We start from the raw sequence: 21,686 nt of genomic DNA on the forward strand, positions 1-21,686 counted from the left end.
CAAAAAGTTCCCTATAAATGGGAATCCTGTCTTCTCTTGGTTCAAAAAAATACAGCTGTTCCATTATCAATTTTCTTTTCAAGTTGTTGCTGCTCCTTTAGTTTTGTTATATTTCTGATCAGTATCAATTATGTCTATTATGCAACATTTTATGAGACAAATGTAGAAAGCCCTTCCATGTATATTTTTAATAATTAGTCTGCACCCACACTTATTTCCAACTGAGAGAACTGACCATTTATTATTAAATACTTCTAAGGCAGTGGTTCTCCACCTTTTTCTTTCCACTCACGTACCACTTTAAGTAATTCCTATGCCATCGGTGCTCCAAAATTAGTAAGGGAATGCTTAAGGTGGTTTGTGGGTGGAAAGAAAAACTGAAAAATTACTGTTTTAGCCGTATAAAATTGACTCATTATGTGCACGGTTTCATAACTCCAAAGGAAATGGACCAATGATACTTTTTCTCAAACAAAAGATTTCAGTAACAATTGGGTCTAGAGCGATGATTCTCAACCTTCCCTTCCCACTCACATACCACCTTAAGCAATCCCTTACTAATCACAGAGCACTGATGGCCTAGGGATTACTTGAAGTGGAATGTGAGTGGGAAGAAAAAGGTTGAGAACCACTGGGCTAGTGTTACTGACATTAGCAATTTTGGATTCACTGAAATTTTCCTAAAATTGACCATCATTTTGAAGTAAACACTCAACCTCCCATTCTATTCACTGTTTTCCAAGTGTTTTTTTAAATCTATAGTGACCTAATTGAAGCAGTTATTACCATATGAGACTCATGCACAAAAAAAATCTTGTTTATTTATTTGTATAGATGATATACTTGTCCTACATATATATTGTTTGTCTTGTGTGTCTTATGACTGATTATGTGTCTGCATGTTTTGCACCAATGACCAGAGAACTTTGTTTCATCAGTTGTACTTGTACAGTCAAATGACAGTAAATTTGACTTGGTTTCTGATTGTTCTTTTTTTCAAATTGAAATCAAATGTCTTGAAATTTAACTGACCTGGATTTTTATTAGGTGGACACATTAAAATTTGTGTGCTGTGTGAGCACAATGTGCAGACAATGAATATTGTTTTGGTCCACAGTTCTTGGATTTATTATTTTTAATGCTATTGTTGGAGAATTGTCAATTAAGACAGGTTTTCCTGCATTAATAATATTATTGTTGAACCACCATACTTTCTATGAGTTACAAAATGTGAACAGATGTTTTTGAACATTAATTTTAATTAAATAAAATTATATTTTCATTAGCATCGACTGTGGTACAAGAATAATCCTATTAATTATAGAGACATCGTCTTAAACTAATGGTTTTTGAATCTAGTGTTAGAGAATGATCTGCAAGAGCTATGGACCAAATGAATCTTGGTCAGCACAACATTGTCACATTAATGCTGCAAACTCGCTTTTAAAGTTGCTGCATTTAAATAAAAAAATTCCAGTTGAATTTTAAGATATTCAATTAAATCTCTCAGATTTTTACCAACCTAAATTTTTTAAAATCAGGCCAATATGTGCTCCCTTAGGTTTTAGGAGTAAAATGGTCTCATTTTTGTGACATTATGCTGTGCATGGTTCTCAAGTTAACATTTTGCCATTTTGACTTGTCTCTTTAACAGCATATTCCCCTTGGGCCAAGATCAAATTCTTTTGCGAGGTGCTCAATTAAGAAACACTCAGTGGGTTCATGGAATAGTGGTTTACACTGGACATGACACAAAACTCATGCAGGTATGTTTGTCCCATACAATTTGAAAATGAGCAGGATAAATTTTGAGTTGGAACTCGTTTAGTTTTCTGCTGGATGGGATGGAAGAGGATGGCTAAATGAAGAAATGCTCTTTCCCTTTTTCAGGGATATATATGTTGTGGCCTTCCTAAGGATGCTACTGTAGTGAAGCGAGAGCAAAGGGAAATAGAAGGAGATAGACAAAATGCTGCTTTCATTTTTTTTGCGTGTTTCCTTCAAGTTGAAAAGTGCCAGATCGCTTCTTAATATCTATCCAGCAAAATGGAGTCCACTGAAAAATGGCCTTTCTATTGTGAATTTTCAGTGCCAAATGTCACTCCAAGATGAATCATTTATTACTGATGGTTTTGGTATATAAATGCCCAATTTCAAGCTTTCACAACTCAATAAATAAAAGTTAAATGTGCAATGAGAATTTTAATCGAGATATCAAATTGCTCAATTATATCCTTTTAGTTGCACCATATGGGATCATGAGGTAGGCATAGGCCTGTTGATGACACGCTGATATTTTGCATTGTGGGTTCCCAAGAATCTGTGCAATAATAGAATTGGCATGAAAAGTGGTGATGGATTGTCCTGTTGCCTTGCTCAATCAATGCCTCTCTTATGTCCCACAATTTTCTCCAAAGGTACTGAAGTGTATGCTAATACAATTTTGACTTCATTTTGTAATAAATGTTGTTCCATTAATCCTTTTCCCTGGAGAAGATTGAAATAAATAAATAGGATTGCTCCAACATAGTTCCTTAAAACACTACAAACTCAAGGTGTTTAATTTGTAACAACATCACCTTCTAGAAAAAAATAATATTTTCCCAGTGACTGATATTTTTGTTGCCATGCATATCATTTGTTAGAAGTTTATGGCAAGAATGAATCACTTCCCCTATGCTCATCACAGTTTCTGTGAATCAAAAAGTTTCCAAATACTGAAATAAAAACAGAACTTGCTGCTAATATTCAACAAGTCATGCAGCATTTGCAGAGAGAAAGAAAAATAGAGTTAGCATTTCAGGTCAACAACCTATCATCAAAACTTTTGTTTCTCACTTAATTGCTACTTGACCTGCTGATTAATTCCAGCATTTTTTATTTCTATTTCAGGTTTGCAGCTTCTGTAATATTTTGTGTTTTGACATTTTCCAAAAATTGTTGTGATAATTAATTTCCTCTACTGTCAGTAAAGTGGTCATAGAAAAAGAAAATGTTTGTCAATCATAGGTATCTAATTATGAAACATTGACTTTGTTCTATTATTTCCATGACTAATTTTTTTTCAGATTCTCAAGAAAAATTGTCAGTTGTTATGCTATTGATGTGCTGGATAGGTTTATCACCCATGATGGATAATGATTGAAATATCTGGTGAAAAGCTGCTTATGAGCATGAGGCTTGATTTTCTCAAACAGAATCCAAGAATGTGGTTAAAGTCCGCGAAGTGTTGTAATTGTATTGAAATTCTTTTGCAGAATACTACACAACCTCCTCTGAAATTGTCAAACGTAGAACACATCACAAATGTGCAAATTCTCCTCTTATTTGGTATTCTCCTCTTCATATCTTTGGTATGTGCCATTGGTTCCACAATTTGGAATAAAAGACATGCTGAACAAGACTGGTACCTTCACTTCAGTGGTAAGAATCAAAAGTAAAATACTTGGCTATGTGCAATAAGATTCAAAATCTACATTATTGTAGAACGTAGAATAGGACACAGTATGTGCCCTTCAGCCCCTGATGTTGTGTCAACCTATTATCTGCTAAAAATAGTTCTACAGGTATCTAGCAATATGTTGAGTTGGTTGGTTGTTCATCGAAATCCATTGAGAGAGCTTTCAACATTCTTGATCACTTAAAACTTTAATAGACAGCTTTGTAACCCATTTTTTCCAAACAAAGTCAAAGGCTAATTCATCTGGAAAAAAAAGCCCATTCTCCTTTCTCTTTTGTCACTATCTCTTTTCCTGTTTTGTTTTTTTTTGCCCACTGCCTTCCCCTTACTTTCCTCCTCCACCCTTCCCCATTCTGGTTGATTTCCCACTCTCCCCTTACAATATGCCAGTGAGTAAACACTCAATAGAGCAATTTTTTTTTAAAGTACTGCTAATTTTTCTAAATAGTTTGAATTATTTGATCTTAAAGTGTGGAGTTTTAACAAGACTGCATTAATTGCCTTATCATAATTGATTTTTTTTTTTAAATAGCAGTGGACCTTTGTGTGACTTGAAAGTGTACAGAGTCATCCTGTGAGTGTGGACAAGAAACTTCCTTCTGGCAGGTTGTTCACTTGAAGAATGCAATGAACCAGTAGAGATTTGCATTAGCCTGGATGATTATGGGCTGCTGTTCTGCTAATGTTAGCAGACAAATTAACATCAGTAATGTACAGCACAGTTCCTATTTGCTCTTAAAACAATTGTCCTATTCAGTCTCAAAAATCTTCTTATGTTACTGACTTCCTGAAAAATCTACTGTGGGGAAAATTCAATGAACCGTCCATCTAAACTGTTTTTGTTGAAACCAAAATGTAAATGTTTACTCTTGGTTTCCTCTGGTTCATTTTATATCGGAGCAGTTTGTGTCCCCTAATGATTCTTGGATCATTAAACAGCAGCATGTTAACTAAAGGAATATTTGTGAGATCTGAACAATGGTGCAAGTCTTAATGGTGAACCTCATCCTTTAACTGTTGTGATAATGATGCTTCCACTTTGGATATGAGTGAGAAATTGTAAGGCTTTAAGAGCAATAAAATTCCCCTTCAGAATTGTGTGCAAATTAGAAGTGAATTTGGAGATAGTGCTATACGAGAGACACTGCTGCTTTATTCTTTTATGATAGAAGGAGAAAGCTTTACTGAATTAATTTTGATGCTTTGAAGTGGTGGAGGCTGTGAATGTCAATTTCACTCAATAGAATCACTGATTACATAGACTGGTCTTGGCTAATCCTATTGCTTTGGTTTGTTGATTACACTCATTCAGAAGAGGTTGGCCTTGAAGTTGTTGGAAGTGGCTTTTGAGGAGTAGGCTTTCAGTGAGAAGGTTGTGTGGAGCACAGTTAATTCTCCAAGCTGGTTGTTGGTCATTTTTGGTTTTCTTCTGTGACGAGGGGTGATGGTGTTCCTCCATGTTTAGCAATTGTTCAGCTGAACAAAGTCATGGATTGGATCATGAATTTGTCAGTCGTCTCAGAAACCCAATTTGATGTTAGCTGGAAGATGCAGTGTACTGCATTGTATTTTACTCGTTAAGATGGCAGTGGACCAGCGGTTGTCAACCTCTAAAACAGCTTGTGCTCTATAAATAGGGATCCTTTTCAATGAAACTGGTGGCTTCTTCCATTAATAGGCCACCAACTTTGAAAAAATTAGATTGCTGCAGTCCTAATTTGAAAAAGAAAATCAGTCTCTTACTTTGGTTGGGTCCAATGCAGACTGCTTCAATATATCAGAATCTCAATATGAGAATACACAACTTTAAGAGTTTTTATTAGGAAATCTTGAAAAGATTTCCAACGCGTATCGGGCAGAGCCCCAACCCCACCTCGGATACTCAACCACATCTCTGTGATGCTGATCCCAGCGTACAGACTGCTTATCAGACACTCCAAACCTGGCCAGTGGGGGCCATTTATGCACTTTAAGACTGTTTTGAGTGCACTGACTGGAGCATGTTCAAGGAAGCAGCAATGGATGGCAACTGCATCAATCTGAAGGAGTATATGGTATCAGTGACCAGCTACATCAGTGACCAGCTGCATGAGTAAGTGTTCGGATGACATCACTGTGCCCATGACCATCATTACACACTCCAATCAGAAGCCATGGATGACATTGGAGGTGTACGTGCTGCTCAGGAACCAAAACGCAGCCTTCAGAGCGATTGACAAGATATTGCAAAAGCCAAGTTGTCTAAGGCCATCAGAAAAGCAAAACGTGCATGTGGCAGCAGATTCACAGTCACTTCCTGGACAGCAAGGACATGTGACGCATGAGAAAGGGCATCCAAGACATCACCAACCACAACACGACACCATCTGCCTGAGCTGGTGATGCCTCCCTCCCAGACATACTGAACAACTTCTGTGTGCACCTTGGGGTGAAAAGCGACGTTGCAGTGAAGAAGACCATCCCTCTTCCAAATAACCAGGTGTTGTGTCTTAGAGTGGCCGATGTAAGCGAGAGCTAAACAAGGTAAACCCACAAAAAACTGCAGGACCGGATAACATTCCTGGCCGAGTGCTCAGGGGAAGTGTGGCTCAGCTAGCAGATGTTATCACCAACATCTTTAACATCTCCCTGAGAAGTGCCGTGGTCCTAACGTGCTTCAATGCTGCCACCATTCTCCCCGTGCCGAATGAGTCATCTGTGTCCTGCCTCAATGACTACCACCCTGTCGCGCTCACATCCATAATCATGAAGTGCTTTGAGAGGCTAGTCATTGGGTGCATCAAGCTCCTGCTGCCCTGGTACCTTAACACCAGCTCCATTGTTAAGAAAGCCCAGCAGCGCCCTTACTTCCTGCGAAGGCTGAAGGAAGTTCATTACCCACCCGCCATCCTCCCTGTATTCTACAGAGGCTGTATCAAGAGCATTCTGTGCAACTGCATCACCACCTGGTTTGGAAGCTACCTCCTTGGACTGTAAAACCCTTCAGAGGATAATGAAGTCAGTGGAGAAGGTCATGGGGGGGGGGGGGCTCCCTTCCTACCATGAAGGAGATCTACAACACTTGATATAGGTGAAAGCCAATAAACATTGTGAAAGACTCCACACACCCCTCATGTAAACTGTTCTCCTTTCTGCCATCAGGTAGCTCTACAGACTATGCCATTGCCACTGCCCCCCATCTAGCACTCACCCACCTGGAAAATAAGGACTCATATGTTCAAATGCTGTTTATTGAGGTCTCCTCAGCATTCAACACAATCATACCTCAGTACCTGATAGAAAGGTTGAGCCTCTGGGCCTAAACACCTCCCTCTGTATTTGGATTCTTGACTCCTTGTTTGGGAGACTTCAGGCAGTCTAGATTGGTAACAACATCTCCAAGACCATCACACTGAGCACAGAAGCCCCCTATGGCTGTGTGCTGAGACCACTGCTGTTCACTCTGCTGACCCATGACTGTGCAGTTAATCACAGATCGAATAACATCACGTTCACTGAGAACATGACCGTGGTGGGCCTAATCAATAAGAATGACAAGTCATTGAACAGAGATGAGATGCAGTTGCTAACGAACTGGTGCAGAGCCAACAACCTGTACTTGAATTTAAAAAAAAAACAAAAGAGATGGTTGTTGACTTCAAGAGGGCCCGAGGGGGACCACTCTCTGCTGACCAATTGATGGCTCCACTATTGAGATCATTAAGAGTATCAAGTTCCTTGGAGAGCATTTGGTGGAGAATCTTCCCTGGTACCTTAACACCAGCTCCATTGTTAAGAAAGCCCAGCAGCGCCCTTACTTCCTGCGAAGGCTGAAGGAAGTTAATTTCCCACCCGCCATCCTCCCTGTATTCTACAGAGGCTGTATCAAGAGCATACTGTGCAACTGCATCACCTCCTGGTTTGGAAGCTACCTCCTTGGACTGTAAGACCCTTCAGAGGATAATGAAGTCAGTGGAGAAGGCCAATGGGGGGGGGCTCCCTTCCTACCATGAAGGAAATCTACAACACTCGATATAGGCGAAAGCCAGTAAACATTGTGAAAGACTCCACGCACCCCTCATGTAAACTGTTCTCCTTTCTGCCATCAGGTAGCACTCTGGGCCTTGCATCCAGATTGGCCAGCAGTTTTTTCCCCCCCCCAAGCCACCAGACTCCTGAACTCCCAGAACATTTGTGGATAGGATATCGTGGACTGTTACTGTATTCATCTTAATATATAATTCTAACTTATGTGAATATGCTCCGTGGACCTAGAGAAATGTGATCTTGTCTTTATTATGTGAACATGATATGAATGATAAATAAAGATGACTTGACTTTTCCCCCCCACCACCCCAGATTTGTATTGTAAACAAAGATGATATCATGCCCACTACTTGTGCATCTATGTCATTTGACAAAGATTATCAATAATTGGGGCCCAATACAAAAAGACCAAAGAATATTTTTACTTGGTGATATACATGAAGCAGATTTAAAATTGAAGTTAGATAAATATTAAGTACAATTTTTGAGTATAGCAATAAGAGTAGCAAAAAAAATGTGTGGCAGTAATGTGGAAAACAAAAATTTTTTAGAATGATGGATAAATGGAATACTGAAATGCAAAATTGTATACCATTAGAAAAAATTACTTATAGTTTAAGGAATCGGATTGGGAACTTTTATAAGATTTGGGAACTGTATATGGAATTCGTTCACAAAAGTCCCCACATCATCCATATCACCAGCTCCTCTCAATAATTAAAAGATACAAAATTATGTTAGGAAAATATGAATAGTGATTAATATATAGTTTAGGTGGGTTTTTTTCTTTTAAGGGAGTGGATGGGGGAGAATTTTTTTTTTAAATTGTATCATTTTGTATTGAATAGTATTATAATGTACTGTTTGTATATAATGGAACAATTCTTTGCCGTTGATACAAGTGATATATAAAATTTTCAAAAAAATAATAATAATTGGGTCCCAAACATTGATTCTCAACCCACAAGTTGCAATTTGTGAACTCAAAGTGGCTTATTCATGTGCATACTATCCATTTAATAATCCTAAATCCAAAATTTGCATATTGCTTCTGGTGGCACAAGCTCTGATCCAAATATGAGTTATTAACTTGTTCCTCTATAAAGGGCAGATGACCAGAGGCTGTTCAAAGTAGTAGGTTTTGGGATAGAGGATATGGCAAGTCTAGTAAGGAAATTCTGGAACCTTAGGTCACTACTTTGTCACTTCCTGATTTAACTTTTCTAATATAATAGTTGGTTTCCACATTCTGTCTCCTCTGTAAAAATGGGGCTATTGAAAATTTGCATGTGTCCTAACTCAGATAATGATCATTTGCAGATCACGCCTATGCTTATGTGCATTGAGTCACAGTTGTAAAACACTGAAGCAAGCCCGCTTGCTCAACTTGCCAATGCTGACCAATTTATCCACCTGAGCTGGGCTATTTGACTGTGTGAGGCCCATATCCCTCTAAACCAGTGGTTCTCAACCTTTTTCTTTCCACTCACACACCACTTTAAGTATTCCCTATGCCATAGGTTCTCTGTGATTAGTAAGGGATTGCATAAGGTAGTATGTGGGTGGAAAGAAAAAGGTTGAAAACCACTGTTTTAATTGTACCTAATTGACTCGTTATGTGCATGCTTTCATGACTCCAAAAGAAATGGGTCAGTGACACTTTTTCTCAAACAAAATATTTCAGAAACAATTGGGTGTAGAGCAGTGATTCTCAATCTTCCTTTCCCACCCACGTACCACCTTAAGCAATCCCTTACTAACCACAGAGCTCTGATGGCATAGGTAATACTTAAAGTAGTATGTGAGTGGAAAGATCAAGGTTGAGAACCACTGCTCTAAATGCTTGCTATCCATGTACCTGTCTAAAAGTTTTAAATATAAGAATTGTACCCACCTCTACAGCTTCCTCTGTTTTATAATGTTTTTAAATTGTCACCTTTGCTTCAGATCCCACTGTGGCTTCACTGTTCCCAATATTTGTCATTCCTTCTGCCTATAACCCTTGAGATGTGTGTTCTTCTTGATCATTTTTGATGATCTTCCAGCCTTCAGCTACCAGGATCCCAAAGTTTGAACCTTGTCTTCTTTAATACGTTTAAAGAACACTACCATTTTCACCAAGCTTTTAGTTGTCTGCCTTTTGGAATGGTTTACAACACCCTCATAATTATGTGCAGCTGTGGCTCCTTTAACGCAGAGATGAATGAATGGTTCTCAAAACATAATTTTTTCCTTGCACTGTTGTACAATAAGATATGCAAGAATACTCCACTGAAAAACATAATTATATGCACCACCTCCATGTCCTTTATCATTGCTGTCTCACTCAAAATTGAGGAGGACAGTGATGGAAAGTTTAGGAAAATTGGTCAGCAAGCTAATTTTTGTCCCTTCAGTTTGATTTCAACTTTTCATTTTGAACATACCTGCTTGTAAACTGTCGGAAAACTGGATAGAGATACTGGAATACCATCTACCTGCATTAGCTGTTGCTCCTAGCTCCTAGCACCTGCCTTATTATTGTGCCCTTAGGATCAGAGGATCAATGGTACTCGTCGACAACTTCAGGAGTAAGAATTGAGCTTGGAGGGCATTTGATGAATCACTGATTGCATTCAAAACTGAGAATTCTCGATTGTTGGATATTAAAGCAATGAAGCATTTTGGGAATGAAACAAGAAAATGGTGTTTGAGAAGAGAACGGCCTTGGTTTTGTTGAAAATTGGAACACATTCAAGGAGCCAAACAGCCCATTCTTGTACCATTTGCTTATATGCCTATACAGGTCTCAATCTCAGTTCAAACACATAACTATTGTTGCTGCCTGTTCAGGATTTATTTTATGCCTTTTGAGATCTGCTGCCACTTCTAGTGCTATGTCAATGTTGCAGCATTCCCACAGTTTGCTTGTCAGTACTGGCAGTTTGTCGCGGTAGAAGGGCATTTGTCTTGCAAGGAATGAGTTCTGGTTGGCAAGTGGGGCAAAAGTCGTGCATTGGATATTATTGTCAGAAAAAAAAGCAACTCCAATTGAAGTAAGTGGTCTACAGTCTAATGAGTCACACTTACGGAAGCTGTAGTTGGAGAAGTATCAGTCATTAAAATCTGCTGGAGTTTCCTTAGAACTGCTCACCAACCAATTAAAAATTTGTTCTGGCCTCGAGCAGGTTCCTTGGCAAGAACTTCCTTTAGGAAGCTAGTCCTGACCAGTTCCATAAGGCCATGAACTGCAGAGGAGACCCATCTACCATCAGGGCTGTCAAACAGCAAATGTTTATCTGGTTAAAAGTATTTTTAAAACAAATTTAAAAATAATAAACATTTTGTTCATAACTGACATTAGCAAGTGCAAGGAAACATTTTCAAAGCAATTAAGTACATTTAAATTTATTCAATTCAACAAAGTATGAATTGCCAAAAATTTGTGCATCTCCCTTTTGGCTGTTCCTCTCCATTGTGAAATGAACTGTGTGTCTAAGATTGGGCCAAGGTTTAACTGGTTGCAAGTTTAGTGAACCACTTGCTTAGTACAACTCCTGAATACATGGCAGACATTTGCATTTCATTGCTGAGCTCTGAAGTCTAGTGGATGGAAATTGCTAGCTGTGCCGTTATTTTGGACTTTTGTGTGCACAAATATTTCCCAAATACAGAAGTAACTGCCAGCTTTTCTCCAAATATTTTAGTCTAATTCCTCCTCATTGGAAAAATCTGATCGTTACGTTTTCTTGTCACATAATACTTTTTTTAAGCAAAAGGAAAATTCAGTAACTTAGTTTAATATGCTGTTAACTTGTCAATATACCTGTATTAACTTAGGAATATTAAAACAATTACTTGTTAACTTACCAATACTTTTCAGCTTTGCAAATACATTTCGGATTCCTACTCCCTACTTAATAAAAAAAAATGACTTTGTGCTTAAATTGTTTTTTTTTGTGCAGAGAGTGGAACTGCTTATTTTGGACTGAACTTCTTAACTTTCATCATCCTCTTTAATAACCTGATTCCAATCAGCCTTTTAGTTACACTAGAAGTTGTGAAGTTTATCCAAGCATTTTTCATTAATTGGGTAAGTTTGAAATATTGTTTTGCAGTAAAGTCTAAGACAGAGGAAAAAAAAATACATGCAAAATTTATGGAAGTCCTTCAAACCGCTGTGTGTTGTTATTGTATGTTTTACCTTTTACAGCATGTTTTACGTTGATTTGGAACATATTTCTTTACTCTGCTTGCTTCTGCTCAAATCTTTTGTCATTTAGAAGACTTTTGGACTGTAACAGGCTCACATCATTGATTTTGATTTGGGTTTTGGGGGAGTTTGGCTGTTGAATGATCAGGAACTGACTGAGTACTGCTTAACATTTTGCTTTGAAACCATGCAAGATACTGAGAGCTTGTGGTGAATATTGCACCTTTGATGATAAGAAAACTTTTGGAGGTTTAGTCTTTGAATTTATCTTAAAATGTTCTCTGGAGTGAACATCACTTATGTGGTAAATTAGAATTTCTGTACTGAAATGTCAGTTGTGAATTTTTAATTTTCATTGACTTCATGGGCAATCATTACACCCTGGATTGCAATTGCTAATTACTGTCATATCAATTGACCTACAATTTTGACAGGATTTATGTGTATATTTTAGAAAAAATCTCCAACACCCATTCAGCCTCTAAACTATTATTTGAAGTTTTTCACACTTAATGATAAGTATCAATACTTTTAGCATTGAATGTTGAAGAAAAGTAAAATGAATCATTGCCATCAAGTCAAAATATTTCTCTTCCCTCTCTTAGGATATTGATATGTTATACGGACCAACCAATACTCCTGCTATGGCCAGAACTTCCAATTTAAATGAAGAACTGGGACAGGTATTAGTTCCTCTATTTGCATTCAATGAAGTGTACACTTTGATAGAGTAGAGAATTTTAGCATTATCCACTTCGTCAATACCTACCCACAATTCAACCTCTCAAACTCCACTATGTTTTCAACCAGCTTGTAGCTGAGATAAGATTTCCTCCAATTAAATATTGGTAAGATTGACTTTTTTTTTGCCATTGTCATCCCTCCTTCTCCGGGCTACCAAGATTCAATTTATTTTCCTGTGCATAAGATGCACAAAAATCTCTAGAGACACAGCTGAAACCTGAAGCTGGCATAGTTAATGTAGCGGTTAGCACAACACTATTACAGGACCTGTGACCCAGGTTCGAATCTGCCGCTGTTTGTAAAGAGTATGTATGATCTCTCTGTTTCTGTGTGGGCTTGCTTTGGTTTCCTCACATGTTCCAAAGACAGGAGGGTTAGGTAGGTTGGGTATGTAGGTGTATTTTGGTAGCGCTGGTTCATGGGTTGGAAGGGTCTGTTGTCATACTGTATCTATAAATAAAATTAACTCAGCTGGTTGTGCTGCATCAGTGGGAGAGAAAAAAGAATGGTTGACCTTTCGGCCTGGAGTCCTTCCTCAAGACTGGAAATGTAAAGAGAAAAGCTAATTCAAAGAGGGACTGGACAGGGGCCCATGTGGGACTCGTCTCAACGAGGCAGAGTCAAAGTGTGATGGACTATGACTATGTTCAACCTTAACTTTTATTGCAATATCACAAAATAAGCATTACCTGTGTGTGTGATATATCAATTTAAATTTCAACAGGTAAAATATATATTCTCAGATAAGACGGGAACTTTAACCTGCAATGTTATGGAGTTTAAGAAATGTACAGTAGCAGGAATTGCTTATGGGTAAGTATATTTCTGAAGATTTTCCAAGCAGTTCAGTTAGATAATTTAGCTCTGTCTCTACAGAAGCACAAGGTACTACATTTGTCTGAATCAATACAAAATTTACTAAGAATCCTACTGAAACATTATTATTTTTTTTTTCAAGTGTCAAATTAATACTTGTATTCCAACAAACATTTAAGTCAGAAATGTCTCATTCTCCTTCCTTCATGATCCTCAGTACCAGTTCCTGTTCATCAATGCTTTTTTAACACAAAGGTGTACTTGTAAGTACCAAGAGCTGAGGCAAGGATAGGATTCAAAAACTGGCACTGATCCTAACCTTTTAACGGGTGCAAATGTTTCTGCCAAATTCTGCATGTGGATGCAGAAAAAAATGAGCCAACACAAACTATACCATAGCATTTCAAATCAGTATTCTTGGAGAGATTTAGTCCCTGAAAATGCTTGTCATTTATTGCTTTTCAACATTGCATGTTTCCATTACATGGCTAATATCCTTGGCAATTAATTCAAACAATAACAAATCATGGGATGTCAGGTCCATTTACAAAATGCCAATCAAAATTATAATTTTGACAGTAAAATTATAGAATGCATTTTAATAAATTCTCACTAATTTTGTATTTATTCTTTTGTTTCTGATGTGAACTAAGGCTTTTATTTTGGGAAATAATCAACCAGATACTAACAATTCAGCATTTTAGGTATAACCACTTAGAACCTTATGCGTTGTGATAATTTTAACATTCCTTTTGGATTAATAATTAGATACCTGCTTGTAGGTTTCCTTGTTCTTCTCTCCTTTTGTGCTTTGTTCCTTATTCCTTTTACTTTTTCCATTTCCACTAGTCATTTTCCTAATCATGAGGATTTTAGATACTCTGAAGATTGTGGGTAAGACTAGTTAGTTTTCTTTGCATTAATATAATTAATAGGAATTTTAGTTATCATTGCACAGTAATCCAAAAATCCTTGCTTACTTTGAAGTCTTCTCTGCATAATTGTGCAAGCATCAATGTTTCAGAGTATCACATGGGTGAAACGGTTTATTTGAATAGATATACCCTGTATAACATGCATTCCAAGCCAGTTCAGTGCTTTGGAAAACAGCACTGTTCAAAGCATCATTATAATGCACTTTAATGTAAGGGATTCCAATCCTATAAAAGGGATATATAAAACTTATCTTTATTGACAATAAGTGAACATTGTTTATTTAAAAAAATATTGTCTTATGTAGATTTGTGTCAAATCGCTCACATGAGAATTTCACCAAAGTTAGATCAGTACCACTGTGCAAGGAGCCCAATAACAGTGGGTACAGCAATAACTTTCAACGCAGTCACTTAACTCTCTCTATTCCACAGCAAATTTCATGGGTTTTCCTCCATACAAGCTGGCGTTGTTCAGTGGTTTGGAAACTCGTTGCTCTGCCACATCAGAGCAGAGACAAAAAGAAAAGATTCCCATCAATGTAAGGCAGTGTGCTGCCGGAGAGTGCAGGATAGTCCTGATTACAGCAGGGACAGCAATAACTTTCAACTTGACTCCCTCTATTCCACAGCTCAGTGCCCATGTTTCAATTATTGATGAGGTGGTTTAAATAGAAACAACAATAACACTTTAACGTTGCAAATTTAAAATTTCGGGTCAGAAATCTCAAACTGTGTTATGTCAAAACTCATGCTTTTGAAACTGTATAATACAGGGTATATCAGTAAAGTTCTTTTGGAACCCATCTAAGGAAGTACTTGCATGAGTCATTCTGTAACCTAGAAACCCTTCCATGTTATCTTTGGTTTTAAATCAATGTTGTTGGTTATCCTAATGTTGGTTTTGGAAATTGCACGAGTACAAACTTGTCAGGTTCACAGAATGCTCCTGTTTTCCTATGCAACTGAGTTGAAACTGATTATTCTCTGTTGATTTGTGCTTCATGTACTTGTTAATGTCAGCATGTAGCCCAGCTGGTGCAATCCTTTTCATTAACTTTCAAAGAGACAATGCAAGCAACACTGAACCTGCTACAGGGAATGAATGAATGGATAATGCTTGAAGAATGTGGTCCCATCTGGTTAGAGGTACCTGGTAGGGTGCTTAAAAACTTCCTGCAGGAAGGCAGTCATAGAGACCCACCATGGCTACAGCTAAACATTCTTGGCAGGAGATTACCAGGGAGATGTCTAAGGACACAAGTACTGTCTCTGGCTATCTGGAGAAGCCAACAATGAAGACAAATGCTCATTCACACTTGGTCTTCAGTGCATAGGTGCAGGAAAATTAAATGTAGTCTTCACTTCTTGAGAATGGAGCTTGGTGACTCAAATGTAGTAACGTGGGATATAGAAGAAATCTGCAGCAACAACCAGGAATTGATCTGACCAGAGCCTGAGAATATCTTTGATCCTGAGCTTCTCTGGCAAAGCAAGTCACTGGGAGCATTTGGTACAGTTTCAAAACCCCGTTTCATGAAAATGGAACCTGCTCATTCTAAAACTAGAGAAGCCATTTTTCAGACCAGTGAAGAATGCTACAGTCCTGTTGATGTAATTTGGAGTAGTTTAAGATTGGGGGCAAAATATGTTCAAGAGAATTTTTTTTAAATGATGACAAATTAAAAGGCTTAATTTCCCAATGGGTGAAAAGATAGAACATTTAAAAAAAAAATGTTTTCCAGGTTAATCTGATCTATCAACAGTCCTTTGTGTATATATTTTATTTATATAGTTTAGACCTCCAACTGTGTGGGCTGGGGGAAAATGTTCTTTAGACCATTTATGATTAATGATATTGTGTTGAATGTTTTTGGAAATGAATTACAAGTAATTCTTGACTTCCAGCTCTATTAAAACTACTGTACAAGTTCATATTTTGTATTAAAAATACTGTATACAGTTGTTTTTCACCCCCCCCCCCCAAAATGGCAGCCTGAGGTCCCCATTTCCCAACTTATGACCAAACCCGAGTTACAACCAATCCTTCTGTCCCCATTATGGTCGTAAGTCTGGGGCTACCTGTATTGTAGCCATATGTGTAGTGACTCGATCAATGAAATTTTCCAGTGATTATGGCTAGTTCTTCCTGGTTGAAGATTTTGGATGTACAACATTGTTTCCTGATGGCTTTCTGTATTGTTATTTTAACATTTATTTTTGAAATATACTGATGACATGAATTGGATGCATATTGAATGGTTTCTAATATTTTCTTGTTCATTCAAGGCAAGGTGATTCAACAAATGGGGAAAACATATTTCAAGATTCTTCTCTGCTGGAAAATCTTCAGGGCAATCATGTGAGTTATAGAAGAAAGTCTGCAGATATTAGGGTCAAATTTAATACACAAATGTGCTGGAAAAACTCAGCCGGTCATAGCATTATGGGAATTAGGCAGATCCTGTATGACCTGATGAGTTTCTACAGTACTTTTGTGCATTGCAGTCAGAACAAAATAAGAACAGGAATAGGCTTTTGAGCTGGTTAATCTTGCTGTGGACTCAGTTCCACCTACCTACCAACCAATAACCCTTAATTCCCCTACTTTGCAAAAGGCTATTGATTTGCATTTTAAATATATTCATTGAGGTAACCTCGACTGCTTCGCTGGAAGAGAACTCCAGATTCACCACTCTCTGGGCAAAACAGTTCTTCCTCATCTCTGTCTTCGAGGGGGAAGAAGAGAGTGTGACTGTGGTGGAGTGAGTCTTTTAACATGTTGACTGCTTTTTGAAGGCAGCAGGGAGTATAGACTGAGTCAATGAGGGGAAGCTTGGATTCCATGATGGTTTGAGCTGTGTCCACATCTCTAATTTCTTGATATCAGAAGGGCAAAAATACGAAGCAAAGGGAAAGTTAAGTTGTATTTCAATTGTGCATTAATATTTTTAAGAGGTGTATAACTTTTTGACGATTAGATATCCAACCAAGAATTTCATTGCATATGTACATTGTACTGATAATTCTGAAAGAAGTTGTAGAGATTGTGGAAGCATTGATAATGATCTTTCAGGAATCAATAAATTCTGGTATTGTTTTGATGGAGTGGAAAATCTCAAATGTCAGTCCACTAATCAAAAAGGGAGGGAGGCACCCGTAAGGCCATATAGACTAATGTTAGTGGTTGGGAAGATGTTGAAGTCAATTGTCAAGGATGAGAGTACTTGGAGGCTCATGACAAGATAGGCCAAAGCCAGCATGGTTTCGTGAAGGGAAAATGCTGCTTGACATACCTATTGGAATTCTTTGAAGAATTGACAGACAGGTGAGACAAAAGAGAAGAAGTGGATATTCTGTATTTGGATTTTCAGAAGGCCTCTGACAAGGTACTGCACATGAGGTACTTAACAAGGTAAGAGCCCATGGTAAACAGGAAATAATCTAGTGTGGGTAGAGCATTGGCTGATTTACAGGAAGCAGAGAGTCGGAATATAGGGATAATATTGTGATTGGCTGCCAGTTGCTAGCAGTGTTCAATAGGGTTGGTGTTGGGGCAGCTTCTTTTTATGTGGTATATTAATGATTTGGATTATGGAATGAATGGCTTTATGGCAAAGTTTGCAGGTGGTACTAAGGTAGGTGGAGGAACAGATAAAGTAAGGTCTTTAGGAAACAGGGAGGCTGCAGAAGGGCTTAGACAGATTAGGAGAATGGGCAGAGACGGTTAGGGTGGCACAGTTGGTGTAGCGATTAGCACAATGCTGTTACAGCGCCAGCAATCGGAACTGGGGTTTGAATCCTGTGCTCCTTACAGGAGTTTGTATGCTCTCCTTGTGCCTAAGTGGGTTTTCTCTGGGGGCTCCAGTTTCTTCCCACCCTTTAAAATGTGCTGGGGATTGTAGGTCAATTAGCTGTAATTGGGTGGCATGGGTTCATGGGCTGAAAGGGCCTGTTCATATTTGCGTCTAAGTGCCAAATGAAATATAATGTTGGAAAGTGTAAGGCCCTGCACTTTGGTAGAATAAGAATAAACAGGCAGACTATTTTCAAAGTGGGGAGAAAATTGAAAAATTTCAGAGGGAAAGGGACCTGGGAGTCTTTGTACAGGATAGCCCGAAACATGTTGAGTCAGTGGTGAAGAAGGCAAATTCAATGCTGGCATTCCTTTCAAGAGGAATAGAATATGAGCAGGGATGTGATGTTGAGGTTTTATAAGGCACTGGTGAGACCTCATTTGGAGTATTATGAGCAGTTTTGGTCTCTTCATGTAAGAAAGGATGTGCTGAAGTTGGAGAGTGCTCAAAGGAAGTTCAAAAAGATGATTCTGGGATTTAAAGGGTTATCATATGAGGAGTGTTTGACAACTCTTGGCCTGTACTCATTGGAATTTAGGATAATATAGGGGGATCTCATTGAAACATTTTTAATATTGAAAGGCACAGACAGAGTAGATGTGGATAGGTTGTTTCCCAAGCTGTGTGAGTTTAGGACAAGTGGGTACAACTTCAGGATTGAAAGGTGCCTGCTTAGAACAGTGATGTGGAAGAATTTCTTCAGCCAGAGGATGGTAAATCTGTGGAATTTATTGCCACAGGCTATTGTGGAGACTAGGACATTGGGTGTCTTTACAGCAGAGTTTGACAGGTTCCTGATTAGCCAGGGCATCAAAGTTTAATGGGGAGAAGGCCAGGCAATGGGACTGAGTTAGAAAATAGATCAACTCATGATTAAATAACAGGGCAGACTCAATGGGCTGCATAGCCTATTTCTGCTCCAATAGCTTATGGGTTAGAGGGAAAAGAAGGGAATGGGGTTAATTGATGAGCTGACGTATGCTTGATGGGTTCAGTGCTCTCCTATATCAAAAAGGGAAAATAAAAATCTGACTTGGTTTTAGTTCAGAAACAGTTATTTGGCATATTCCTGGTTAATGGTAACCCTAAGGCTGTTGATGTGGTTATTTCAACCATTGAATGACAAGGGCAAGTGGTTTGTCTATCTTAATGGTTTGGTCACAAATGTTTGAATGTTGGCCAATTCTGGTTGAATGTAAGCACAGAATGCTTTATTATCTGAGGAGTTGTGAATGGGAGTCAACATTTCCTAATCTCCAATGAACTTCCCTATTCTAACAAAGAATGATTGTCTAGCAGATGGTTAGGGCCAGAAACAATCCTGGGGAACTCCTCCAATGTTGATCTGAATTGAAGCAATCAGTTGCCAATAACCACCAAGAATTTTCATTTCTCATCTCATCTCCAATGGATTTTGTTTGGTTTCAATATCACATAATCCTTGATGCCATACTCGTTTAAATGCTGGCCTCATGTTAAGGTCAATTACTCCGACCTTGCCTCTGTGCATTCTTGGATCAAGGCTACAGTAAAGCCTGGAGTTAAATTGTTACCATTGAGTAAATGTTGTTTCATAGCATCACTGGCATCTTATATTTGGTTGGTGTATTAGAGCAAGCTGATAGGCTACACCTTGAGGAAGGGAGGCCCAAAACATTGGTAATATATAATTATCTCCTGGATGCTGCTAGACTGGCTGGGTTCTTGCAGGATCTCTGTGTTTTTACAACAATCACACCATCTGTAGACTTTTGTGTTTTGCTTAATAAGCTTTATCCAGCATTTTTGGTCTGAAATTTATTTAAATTTATTGTCTGTACAATTTTTTGAGAAGAAACTTGCTAAAGTTGTGATGAGTTTTTCTTCAGCGTTGAATTCAAATTGCTATTTGGGATCCATGCATCTTATATATTCAATATGGTCAACCCTTCTTTAATAGTACATGGAGTGAACAGAATTGGCTGAATACCAATCCTTGGAATGATGTGAACCTTTGGGGAAAGCTTTTAATGATATTCCAGTCAACATCCTGTCTGAACATGGTTGAAAGATTCAAGATTCATTAATTGTTATGTAATAATACAGAAAATGTAATATTGCATGAAATTTCCTTCTGTCTGCCATTTCCTTTGTCTGTCAAACAAAGAATCACCTGGCATTCCTCACAGAAAGATAGAAAGAGTAGCAAAAGAGAATCCCTTTAGAGACACTGAGTGTCTGTGAATTTGCCTCCAGCATTCCCACGGCCTCTGTAACTGCACAGAACCTCTTTCGATCCATTGACAAACCGAGTTTGAGATCCAAACCTCTGACACAATTAAGAAGCCTTCAGCATACTCCATTAAAAAAAAATCAATACATTTACTTCTTCCTGTAAATTGTAAACATATTGAATGTTCTTCCACAATAAATGGAACAAAAGCAAACTACCAGTGCATACAATGAAGTGTGCATAAAAGGAAAGGATGAAAGGGGAAACTATGCAAAAGAGACAGTTACATATTTATATTTGCTCAGTCTATTCTCATATTTTTAAATTAATTGTGAAATTTATTACAGTAGGACAGTCATGTCTGAATGTCTTGCTCTGCATGATGTACTTGATGTACATCCCATCTTCCTAATACCAAACTTCACGAGTTTTAGTTAGAAATGAGAATTCAATCAACTTGATGGTATTTCTAGTTGTATCAAAGGCTGGTTGACTGGGGAAGGAAGACTGGATGCCCATTAGGCAGCAGTGATAAGACTTCTGGATATGAAGCAAATATCAGATTAATAGATTTATATTGCAATCCTGTAATATTGTTCTTTTCATTTTCATTGGGACATGCAAAAAAAATTATTTGGATGCAAGTTAAACCTCTGATGCCAATAAATATTTATTACACTGAAAGTATACTGAAATAATTAATAATTGGAAATGGACTCTTTTTGGTAAAAAAATTGTTTTTTAAGGTGTGCTTCAACTGGAATTCAACAATTATAGTCTCAGGCTGTTCCAACTTCCCATAATGATGTTTAATTGATTTGCAAATTGATTGGAAAAAAAGATAATTTCAAGAGGAATTGAAAACTGTTTTAACCCTATATAACACATTGGTAAAATCAAATGTGTAATATTATGTGTGTTTTATATAGCCTCATCTCAGGTGGATACTAATGCATGGAGAAGCATTCATGGAATAATTATTATACCTAGAGTTGTTCTGAATTAACTTTTTTTCTTTTCACACTGAGACTGACAGTGACTATTGATTAGATTTCACCATTGCCCCTGCCCCAGATTATTAAACCAAAATTCTGGCTTCCTGAAGTACGGCGGCATGATCACACTGTTATAGAACTAGAGTCATAGATTGCAGCAAAGTTGGATAATGTTTTCTTCCTGGCATTTGGATTCAAGATTGATAGATTAGTTCTAAAACACACTGAAATATTAGTTTTGTGCTCTGACTACAGTCAATTTAACCAAAGTCTTATCACCTGTCAAAATAGAAATTCAACCATATTTATTACTGAGCACTAAGATCAAGGAAAATGATGATATTTTGGAGATTAGTTGAGTCAGTCAGCAAAAATATTTAAATGACATTGCCTCAGGAAATTAGTTTTGTGGTTATCACACATTTATAATTTGCTGTTGTTATTCAGTGACT

At 37.8% G+C, this 21,686-nt stretch overlaps 1 protein-coding gene across 17 annotated transcripts in view; it reads left to right on the top strand.

Moving 5' to 3' along the window:
- The window catches only part of atp8a1 (ATPase phospholipid transporting 8A1), a 313,300-nt gene that overhangs the window by 110,182 nt on the left and 181,432 nt on the right, over nucleotides 1–21,686 (top strand). For 15 of the 17 annotated variants that reach the window (XR_011353617.1, XR_011353618.1, XM_069924781.1 and 12 more), the window contains 7 exons: nucleotides 1,655–1,766; nucleotides 3,258–3,423; nucleotides 11,431–11,558; nucleotides 12,284–12,361; nucleotides 13,147–13,235; nucleotides 14,088–14,132; nucleotides 16,460–16,532. Coding sequence is in view for 15 of the 17 variants with exons in the window: in XM_069924781.1 (XP_069780882.1) it covers nucleotides 1,655–1,766; nucleotides 3,258–3,423; nucleotides 11,431–11,558; nucleotides 12,284–12,361; nucleotides 13,147–13,235; nucleotides 14,088–14,132; nucleotides 16,460–16,532 (691 nt within the window). In the remaining 2 variants the exon portion in view is untranslated. The remainder of the gene's footprint in view (nucleotides 1–1,654; nucleotides 1,767–3,257; nucleotides 3,424–11,430; nucleotides 11,559–12,283; nucleotides 12,362–13,146; nucleotides 13,236–14,087; nucleotides 14,133–16,459; nucleotides 16,533–21,686) is intronic. The other 2 variants (XM_069924772.1, XM_069924776.1) reach the window with 1 other exon arrangement.

Source organism: Narcine bancroftii, chromosome 3 (genome assembly GCF_036971445.1).
Source record: "Narcine bancroftii isolate sNarBan1 chromosome 3, sNarBan1.hap1, whole genome shotgun sequence".
Classification (NCBI taxonomy): Eukaryota; Metazoa; Chordata; class Chondrichthyes; order Torpediniformes; family Narcinidae; genus Narcine; species Narcine bancroftii.